This window comes from Magallana gigas, chromosome 3 (genome assembly GCF_963853765.1).
Source record: "Magallana gigas chromosome 3, xbMagGiga1.1, whole genome shotgun sequence".
NCBI lineage: Eukaryota > Metazoa > Mollusca > Bivalvia > Ostreida > Ostreidae > Magallana > Magallana gigas.
Window position 1 is genome coordinate 15,114,550 of NC_088855.1, and position 10,928 is coordinate 15,125,477.

The 10,928-nt window shown below is 34.6% G+C and overlaps 2 protein-coding genes and 1 non-coding gene across 4 annotated transcripts in view; 1 reads left to right on the plus strand and 2 right to left on the minus strand.

The window, feature by feature from the left end:
• The window catches only part of LOC105322843 (atlastin-1), a 42,378-nt gene extending 39,919 nt beyond the window's left edge, over positions 1-2,459 (plus strand). For both annotated transcript variants that reach the window (XR_010711843.1, XR_010711845.1), the window contains one exon: positions 1,826-2,459. The gene's annotated coding sequence lies outside the window, so the exon portion shown is untranslated. The remainder of the gene's footprint in view (positions 1-1,825) is intronic.
• On the minus strand, positions 2,455-8,769 carry LOC117692846 (uncharacterized). Its single transcript, XR_010711846.1, has 4 exons — positions 8,638-8,769; positions 8,161-8,178; positions 3,016-3,126; positions 2,455-2,586 (listed from the first exon to the last, which is right to left on the minus strand). It is a non-coding gene; the product is annotated as an uncharacterized protein (transcript).
• LOC117688728 (integrase/recombinase xerD homolog) lies at positions 3,472-6,300 on the minus strand. Its single transcript, XM_066078637.1, has 2 exons — positions 5,621-6,300; positions 3,472-4,611 (listed from the first exon to the last, which is right to left on the minus strand). Exon 2 carries the CDS (start codon positions 4,540-4,542, stop codon positions 3,616-3,618), a length of 927 nt encoding a protein of 308 aa, XP_065934709.1. The 5' UTR covers positions 4,543-4,611; positions 5,621-6,300; the 3' UTR covers positions 3,472-3,615.
• Positions 8,770-10,928: the final 2,159 nt, after the last annotated feature.

A 10,928-nucleotide genomic window follows, 5' to 3' on the forward strand; every position in this document is an offset into this window, starting at 1 on the left:
GTGTGGCCACTAATTTTCCGCTTAGCCTAAGGATGATTTGTGCCATGTTTGGTTGAAATTGGCCTAGCAGTTCTTGAGAAGATGTTGAAAATATGAAAAATTACGGACAGAATGACGGACAGACAAACGCACGACAGACAAAATGTGATCAGAAAAGCTCAGGTGAGCTAAAAACTAAATACCTGGTTATGATGTCCATGAGACCCTCTACCAAAATTGTAAAATTCATGACATCTGGGTCAGTGGTTCAGGCTTTGTGGTGGGGCCAATATGGCCATATAGTAAAAATGTATTAAATCTTAGAAAATCTTCTTCTCCACTACCATATATATTTGTGAAAAACTAAATGCATGATTACGATGTCCATGAAGCCCTCTATTAAAATGGAATATTCATGACCTCTGGGTCAGTGGTTCAGGCTCTAGAGTGGGGCCAATATGGCCTTATAGTAAAAGTGTTTTTTGATCTTATAAAAACTTGAAAAACTGAATTCATGATTTTGTAGACCAGGCCCCGGGGCCATAGAACTTAGACGAGCTCACTTTTGATCTCAGTCTCACTTTTCCACTATATGTTTCTTTTGTCAAAGTGAGACTTAGATCAAAAGTAAGCTCGTCTAAGTTTTATGGCCCCGGGGCCAGATCTTCGAGTTTTTCGCCAAAACTATAGGTTTCACACTTCTTTTTGAAAGATTTCAGGCAGAGAGGTGGTCGTCATTACAAATTTATAATTTTTGTACTCCAGAATAAAACTTAATTAATTAAATGCATATATAAGACTCCTCGACAAGTTTGTGTATGGTTTATATGCTACTCAGGTGACCGTTAAGGCCAATTGGCCTCTTGTTATCAATGCATGAGACAATTTATTTTTGTATTTATTGATTTAGAGCTCACTTGAGATGAAAGCCTGAGAGCTTTTCTGATCTCTTTTTGTTTGGGGTTTCTCCAACTGTCTGTCAGTCCGTCTGTAAACTTTTTACATTTTCTACTTTTCCAGAACCATTTGACCAAACTTGTCACAAAGCTTTATATGGCAAAGGGGATAAAATAAGTAAAATAAAAGGGCCCTCCAAGCTTAGGGGGAGAATATTGTTCTTAACTCTTCTTGAAAACCATTAGGCCAGAAAAGCTGGAACTTGTGTTATAGCATCTTAGATAGTTTAGATTCAAATTCACTCAAATTATGATCAATTGGATATGGTCTGGCCATGATGGGAGGTCAAATACAAAGGAATATATATTTGTTAATCTTCTTCTCAATTTAAAAAACTAATCGCCCAGAATTCTGTAACTTATGTAAAAGCATCCACAGTTACAGTATATTCAAAATTGTTCAAGTCATGATTCCCAGGGGTAGCCCCAATGGACGGGGAGGGGGGTTAAATTTTTATGTAGAATTAATGATCCCTAGGAGATTTCTCAGCAACTATTTATCGCAGATGCTTGAAATTTTAACACATTATTTGTGTAGGCATGTCATCTCGTGGGATATATTTTTGTACCAATCGGATGCCAACTTTCTGTTAAATTTCTACTTTACTTACTTTGCATATTCACATCAGAGAGGGGGTATCACTAGTGAGCATTGGCTCACAGATATGTTGTTAATGTTTTATCAAGTTCTTTTTTTACTAGACATATTTTGGCTATGATCCAATAAAGCTGAATTTACTATGCATTTTTTCACTCAACTTGGCGATTATCCCATGGGCCTATTGTTATAAAGAGCTTCAATTTATATATGCAAAACAATAGTAAATAAGTTATTGAAATAAGACCTAAAACTGTGCAAGTTTTGAAATGTATTTTTGATTTATGTTCAGGTTTTCCCGAAAAATAAAATGTCAGTGCCATCTGATGAAGGTTTTGAGAACACTCATAAAATTTTGTGTATCCAAGCTAAAGAAAGACTGAGAAAATATCCTGGAATACAATTGTTGGGACATTTATTTGAATGTGAAACTCAACTTGAAGAGCAAATCAGTCAGGTGTATGTTGGTTTGAAAACACGATGGCAAAACGGAAGGAGGTGATCAAAAAAAATGATGAGGGTGTTGCCATGTTCAGCGGAGCAGCTCTTTTAGTAGGTGTCGCGACAGTGGGTGCATTTATTGTGAAACACATTAAATGAGGAAATTATTATAAAGTTGAATGGAAATGAGACATACATTTAGATGTTTTGTTTCTTTGTTATCATAACGTTGAATTAATGTCATATTGTATTAAAATAATAATTGTATTTGCAGAAAAAAGAAAGAGAGATCTCTATGGAACTTTTATTCAACTTATAGTTAATAATGTACATCGGATTCTTGAAGGAGGCTTGTGATTATTGATTGTATGATGTGTGATATCTGCTTATACCATAAGTATTTACTCTTTTTATGCATACAATAAATGCATCGATGTTTGTAAATTTTGACTGCAAAATCACTATAAACAAATCAAATATAATAACTCTTTTTTTTTTTATACATTTATATACGTTCCTTATGCACGAAAACAGTGATTTAAGATAAAAGAAGTTGATGGTGAACGGCTGTCATGCAAACTTTGTTGCAACCACTTGGACAACATTTCTCAGCTGAAAAGAGATAAAACATTATTATAAACAGAAAACTCTTTAATTTTATAATTTTGAAATATATTTAGTCTTATCATATTTGGCAGTTTTAATTGACAATGGAATATAAACAAACTTTTTTGATACCCATGCTTACTACGAGCCAAAAAACCTCTAATATTTCATAAGCAATAGTCATTAAAAATCGATAATCAATGCATTTATACATGATGTTGATAATTGAAAACCCTAAAATACTGCGTGATAGAATGTATGGGATTTCCAGTTTAATTGTTTTGACCGAGCATTCAAAAATGGACGAATAAACATTCTAATAAGTAAATAGTTATTCAATATTAAGTTTTACATGTAGTCTTATACAACGTAGATGCATAAACATAAATGTGATAAGTAAAGATTTGTAGTTAGAAATCAGGTAGCCCTTCTTACTTGGTCCGCACTCGCTATCTTGAAGACAGTTCTTGTCAGGGTCATACATGCAAAATCCGAAAACGTTCGAATCTGTTACTGGACAGTCACCGGTGTGTGCTGCTCGCTTAGCTAAAAATCAAGATACTGATATTTATTATTATTGAATCAACCAAACACGAATGCGGTCAAAAAGAGGTTCATTCATCAGCTTGTCATGGAAGAGAGATTTGTCATGTCAAGTTTTAATTTGATTGATTAACCCTCAATCCTTTATACTGTTATATGCATGCATGCACAATGAGATAAATGTATATAGTAATTATTATATTGATACAAGTTTAAAACCCCACTGATTACATATTTGTGTAGTGATAAACTGTACCTTTCTCCTTTAAATCCATTCATTACTTTCCAAATGAAAGCTGAATACTATGATACTAGTAAATAACAACACATTGTGTGGAATTAGCAACGACACTCTGCAGTTATGTAAATATAAAGAACGGGGAACTAATGCTACTATTAATATAGGATATAATAAGTAATCCAACTTCATATATATTCAGAAAAATCAATACAAAAAGATAATATAATCAATAAACAACATGATTACAACTATTATAAACCAAATTCTTTGGAAACACTTAGACGTTCACTAAGCGGATCCTGGACATATCCATCCTTAGCAGATTCCGAACGCCAACGTCCATGTCTCTTGAATATCCTGTCCGGAATTCCCCTCACTGCCGACGCAGTCGCTCCACCTGACCGCAAACTGTGAAGTCCATAAACTTTGATGTTATCTACAATTCCTGTAAATGCTTCGATGAATAATTCACGAACCCTGGTGTAAGACAGAGGCTTTTCACGATTACGCAACCGGTAACCACTTCCCGATTTCGAAATAGCACAAAATACACATTCCTCTGAATCGTCTTGAATCCCAGCTAAACGAAGATACAATTCAAAATTAGAAACAGGACACATATATGAAAATGTTCTTGCTATAACAGCTCTTGTACCGTCTCTGTAGATATCAGTCTTACTAGTCTCGATGAATATTTCAATATGATCAGGTAAAAATTGAATATCAGATCTCTTGATATTTATGAGTTCGCTGCTACGTAAAAATCCAGCGAATGCCAACAAGACCATATAAATGATTCTTTGGTTATAAAGATTATTACATTCAAACAGTTTCAAATACATACAACGTAAATTTTCAACAGTTATTGGTTCTTTCTTTTGAACAGGTTTTGCCACTATACGTTTCCCACCTTCCATAATGTTTTTAACTAACTGATTATCAGTCGGAGAATTGAATCCCACAAGATCATGAGCCCATTTGATTCCATAGAATGCGTCAACAATAGGGGATGGAGATTTTGCCCGTTGAACCAAGCATGCTAAATAAATAGATACATGTAAAGGTTTTGAAGGAAATAATTCACTTTCCTCGATTCCTTGTTCTTTTGCCCACTTCTTAAATCTCAGGAAACTGTTACAATATTTGTTTAAAGTTGAATCCGCTCGTGACGCTTGCATAATCCCAGGAAGTGCATACACCTTTTCACGCAACTTTGAAGGCAACTGAATCAAATCTCTTTCAAATACCTGAAAAAACAAATTTGTAAAGGAACACCAATAAATATTTGTTCGCTTTGAAATTATCTACCGGATATGTATAAAAATACATATATTTATATCTACATATCAGCTTAATTAAGATATTCAGCACTTTTTCTTCAGAAATGAAGATATCAGTTTGATAAAAAACCAAATTTGCCAAATGGCAAACCACAAATGTGGTGAAAGAAACTTCAGTAAAATCCATAGTGATAAAATATTTATCTCTATTACAACATAGCGCAAATTGCCTGATATTTCTCATACAAGTTTATTGGAAATAATTCCCAATTAATCAATAAATTTGTTTATTTTGAAGAATTTAAAACTGCCGGAAAACAATTTTGAAATCAAACTCTGAAATCAAAAACAAATGCAAGCATTCTAAACTTTAAATCTTCTTTACCAAAATTACCAGATCCGAGTTTACCACCTGTGTAAAACTCCTTTACTACTGGAAGATCCTTCAAATCTACAATATGTGACCTGCAAACTTCAGAAATTAAAATTGGCCAAAAGGCTGATGATTCCCATAGCGGAACTACTAATGTTCCATATCCTTTGCATTCGTTCAAATTCTCCAAAACTCTTGGAATAAGATAAAATGGCGGTACGATCCATGCATTCAAACCTGTCCAATTAATAGTAAATGCATCAACTGCATACGTAAAAGGATTCCAATACCTGGAACAAAATTTATCTACCTTTGCATTGTAATCACAAGCAAATAAATCAATATCATACGGACCCCATTCCCGTGATAGGTCATCAAAAACAGTTTTCACGATACCCCAATCATCAAAGTCGACAATTCTGCTCAAATAATCTGCTTGCTCATTGAGTTCTCTTGGTATTCATTCAATTTCAATACCAATCTTATATTCTAAACAAATTTGAAAAATGTTCATTGCAAGATCTTGTAAGTTATTTTTCATACTCCCTTTTTGAACAATGGAAACAACAGTTGCGTTGTCTGTAAACCATTTTATATTCTCACCTTTGAGAAATTGTACAAATGACCGAAGAACTCTATCCACCGCGGCCAATTCTCTCCATGTGGAACTCATAATTCTCTCAGATTCTTCCCATAAACCATGAGAAACATTTTTACCTGTCCATACGCAATAACCGCCATAACCAGTATCACTTGCATCTGTGTACACTACCAGATTAGAACTTGGTTTAACTTTCATATCCCTTCTATTCAACATATCTAAAGACGATTTCCAGAAACTTATGTTTTTTACTTTCCTCAGAAATTAAAACCATGCTATTCCATGTTGGAGCAGACACAATGTCAATACTAAGACATTTGGTCATTAACTGGGCTACACTTCCGATAACAACAGACATAAATATGATTTGTCCAACTAAACTTGCTAGTCGTCTTACCTTTATTCTGCAATTCTGGTTCATAAAATGCTCAATTTTGAAAATTGTTTTTTGAATCTTAAATACACGCTTTTCAGGAATGTAAATTTTCCCCATATTACAATCCAAAACAACACCAAGATACTCGATAACTTGACAAGGGATCCACATGGACTTTTCCACTTTAGGCACAAAACCTGAACAAACTAAATCATGCCGTACCTCTTTGGATATTTTGCATGCTTCGTCATACTTACTATGGCAGCCAAACCCATCATCTAAATACATAAGTACAGTTTTACCTTCTCTACGCTTTCTTAACTAAGGGTCGTGTGAGTTTAGTAAAAAATATATGGCGCAGATGTGAGACCAAATGGCAAAACATTAAAACAGAAATATCGATCTTGAACACCAAATTTCCATGAAAATCCTAAATATTTTCTATGGTCAGGAAAAATATCTATATGGTGATATGCACTTGTGATGTCAAATTTAAAACACCAACTATTTTTATTTGTATACATAAGAGCGGTTCTTATATCGTCATATTTCACAGACTGTTTCCATACATGCTTATTAACTTCCCTTAAATCTAATATAAGCCTTCTTTTCCCACTGGAGTTCACTGAAACAGAAAGAGGATTAGTAACCAAAAACTCTGTATTTTGTTCGGATATCAAACCGTTTTCTAATAGCTCCATTATTGCTCCCTGCACGAAAACATCTTCCTGTAAAGCAGATTTATTATTATGCGAAAAGCTCTGCTGTGGTAAAGAATAAAAAGGTATTTTATAACCACCCTGAATAGTATCTATGATATAATGACAAGCATCAATGCATTTCCAAAATTCAATATTTGATTTTAATCGCCCTCTAACAGAGACTTTGCCACCTTCTTTATACTCATAGCATTCGTTAAACTCATCAACACAACTTTTTCCATCATAATACTTATCTTTTATCAAAGATGATTCTTTAGAATGTTTAGCCTCTCTATTTAGCGGACTTAAGCTCTGGGCATTCTTTTCTTTGGTGATTGGGTTTTCCGCAGTGGAAACAGCCAATGGGAAATCTGGATGCAGCTGGCATGATGGGGAAGCCAAAGGGCGTTGGGCCACGAAAAGACTGTCTAGCTGGAAAAGGAAAATAAAGAGCACTGCTCCTAACATTAGAATAGCTACTCTTAGATTTCAGTTTTTCTTTTTGCTTCTCCTTTTCTTTCTTTTCTTTCATTGCTTTATTTTCCGCTTTAAACATTCGTTTTTCGTCATCGGAATCATCAGCCAATGGATTGGTTACATAATTTTTCACTGTACTCCACCCACAAAGTGATGCATCAGCCATTTTGATAAGTTTGTTACGTTTATTACAAAGTTCAACTGATTCATGAATAAGTTCCTTGCAATAATCATATTTATTGTTATTCAAGGCCCACGAAGCCTGCGTCAACGTATCAATAATCTTCTCGTTATGTTCAAATTGATCTTTGTTACCTGGATGTTTACAGACTATCGCTTGTTCTGACTTTAACTTCTTCACTTCAGACGATACGGAGGAAGTTGCTCCCTGTAATTCTCTTTTAAAATTATCAAGTTGCATTGCCATAGTATTCTCCATGTCCATTTTCTGTTCATTCATTTTGTTGAGAATGGCTTGTAGCATGTCTGCCTGAGCCCCGCCCGACATCTCCTCGTTCTGCATGCCGAATTTAAACTTTCCGCTGTACGTGTCGTCCTAAACTGGTATTTAACACCCGAGTAATTCTTTATATAGCCTTGCTAATAAACCGGTTCTTAAGAACCAGGTGACACAAACAGGTATTCGAATGAAAACCTTATATATCCGGATAATTAATTCATTATTATACCAAGTAGAAATTGATTTCTGTCTAATTCGTCCCTCAAACGAAAGAAATCATATTTCTCAGATTGTAATTAGTGGGGTATTTAAAGTTTCTTCAATATAACAAAGATTACTATATACATTTATCTCATTGTAAAAGTATATCACGGTAGGACAATCACTTAGTTTAAAAATAAAAACTAACAAGAATAACACGTACATATATCTAGTACTAGTATTATCAGTGCTTTTTGGTTTCTTTTATTTATTATTTATAATGTATATATTTAGATATGATAAATGAATAGGTAAATGATACTTAACCATTTTCCAGCTTAAAGGCTAAAATAAAAATAAATCTATATGAAATTCAGAATAAATTACACTGGTAAAATAATAAACAGACCCTGAAACGTTCTACTACACCTGTAAAACGAACCATTCCATGCAAAAAACGAACCGTATACCGTTCACAAAACAAACCGTACCATTAGTCAGCGATAATCTCCGTCCTTCATTGAACGATAATGGTCAATTACGCGATATACATGTATATGGAAATTGCACGGCACGGTACGCTTTTTTGGTCGTTTTGGGGCGGGTCTTGCATAAACTGTCAGTGCAAGCTTTTTAGCACGGTACGGCTCCTTTTGTGTTTCTTGCACGGAACTGTACGGTGCGTACGTTTCAGGGTCTGCGGAAAATATGTTATTACAAAGAATAAGGAAAGAGTAAAGATTTTCAAATTGCATCACTTGGAAAAACTTCAATTATAATTTTAAAAGTCACTGTCTATTTTACCCGATGCAACGGCCACACATGCGAAAAAAAGAATCACTGCTTTCATGTTCCCTGACCTGTTGGTACTAGCTGGTTCTAATAACGGCAGTAAGGATAATATCTAAGGATTGAGATCTCTTATCGTCTAGTCTGATTTATCAAGACACGCACAGACCTTCCTCTAGAATATTTAGTTATGGACCGGGTCACCCAAAAGTTATCATCGCACTTCTCAAAAAGAGAGAGATTGACTAAAATGGTTAGATTAATACTAAATAATTTGTTAATCGAGAGAAGAGAGAGAGAGAGAGAGAGAGAGAGAGAGAGAGAGAGAGAGAGAGAGAGAGAGAGAGAGAGAGAGAACTCATCTTATAACTTGATGACCGACACTCAAATTTTAAACGACAAAAATGGGGTTTATATATCAGAACAAATCGTGATCATTCCCCTTTATTTTCTCTATACACATTGAATTGAAATTGGGATCGATTTTAAAATGAAGTAGAACGTCATGGACTTGCCAACAATGTATTGTAATACATATAGAAATGCCGACACGATATAATCAGTTGGGGGTCTGCCCCCTGCCCTCCCCCCACACACACTTTTTTCGAAGCAAACCTTTTTCTTGCCCCTCACCCTATTTTTAGGAGCATGTAAAAAAATTAATAAAAGCGATGCTTCCTGTCTGTATTTAATGTTTTTTCGTTTGACTGTAGAAATAAAGTAATATTTAACATGCATGTCAGTTGAATTGTTAACTATGCATTTTTCAAACTGGTGTACACTGTGTACACTTTTGTAATTCAAGTACACTGGTGTTACTTTTTAGGTGTACATCATTTGTACATTTTATACACCGAGTGAAGGGCATGTGTTGTTGGGTGAAGCACTGACACCAATATGGCGGATGAATGTTATGATATGAAATTTAACAAACGATTTTAAGTAACATAACGAATTAGAAGATGCATACAAGATGTCTTCTGTATGAAAGCCATTACAATTGAAATGTGTTAATTTCATTTCAATGAAATTGGAAAAAGACCTCAGATAGTCGCTGATTATTAGATTCTCTTTTTAAACTGCATCCGCCATCTTTATTGCTAACTTTCCTACACCCAATCATTTAAGTGCATATGGCATACAATACAAAAATGTTTACACCTGTGTACACTTGGATATATGCACACAGTCGAATCAAGCGCACCTAAGGTCACTGATTTTATCTTGTGGAAACCCTAGTTTTGTTTTGTTTTTTAAAAGTTCGACGACCAAAGAACAGTATGGCTTTCTCGGGTATGCAGTTTTAATACCTGTTATTCCTTTACTATTATTTAATTTTTAGATAAGTATGAATAGTGTATCAACACTTAACAACAGGCGTTGAAGCTTTTCCTTATAAATGGTTATGTATAAAACAGGTGGACGTCAATCAAGGTGTTCCACAAACTGGGAGCCCTTCTGTCGGACCAGTTTAAATCCTCAGCGGACTAAAATAGAATCAGAATTTTTAAAAATTATTTATTATTTTCTCTTTCATTTCGTTAAATGAATTGTTTTAAAATCTAAATAAGGTATTAATGAATGTTCTGATTGATAACCATCTTCGCTAGCCAAGGGTTTTTGGTCCACTTTGCTCCCCATAAACCCTTGGCGGATTTCATTACGAAAACTCGGTGACAAGCTCTGTTTTATGATTGGCTGCAGCTGCGAGTAGCTGATCCTATCGCAGTGCCTGTAAATATAAACTTTAAAAGAAAACAGATGTGTGATCTTTGGTAAAACATTCGGTGCTTTTAACGAGTTGAGACACAAGTTTTCGAGTACAGTGCCTCCCCAACGATTGTCTAACCAGATCGTTTTAAAAACCTATATATATTGTACTGGGATTGAACATAGTTCTACAAACTTGTCAAGGCTCGCGTGACAGCATGGAAAATAAACATTGCGAATGTAGAAGTTGCCAATCCCGTTAGTATATACGTTTCTGCTTATGGTTATTGCTTTTTAAGGTTCAATGGGCTGTGTTTTATTTAATTTCTTTTGTCCGCAATATTTACGACAACGATACCTGGTTTTATATTCATCATACTAATCGGCGACTTCCGGTACAGGTCCTTGCAAAACACTATTAATAAAACATCCCGGGCTTTCTCTTGGTTATAACTTAATTCGTATTTAATAGCATCGTTAATTATATACCGATATTCGGTAGTCAACATTTTTTTCAAGTTGTATTGTGTATATATGATGTGTATATAACCCGTTGTTTATTTCGATTAAAATGTATATATGCAAGGGGCGCAACT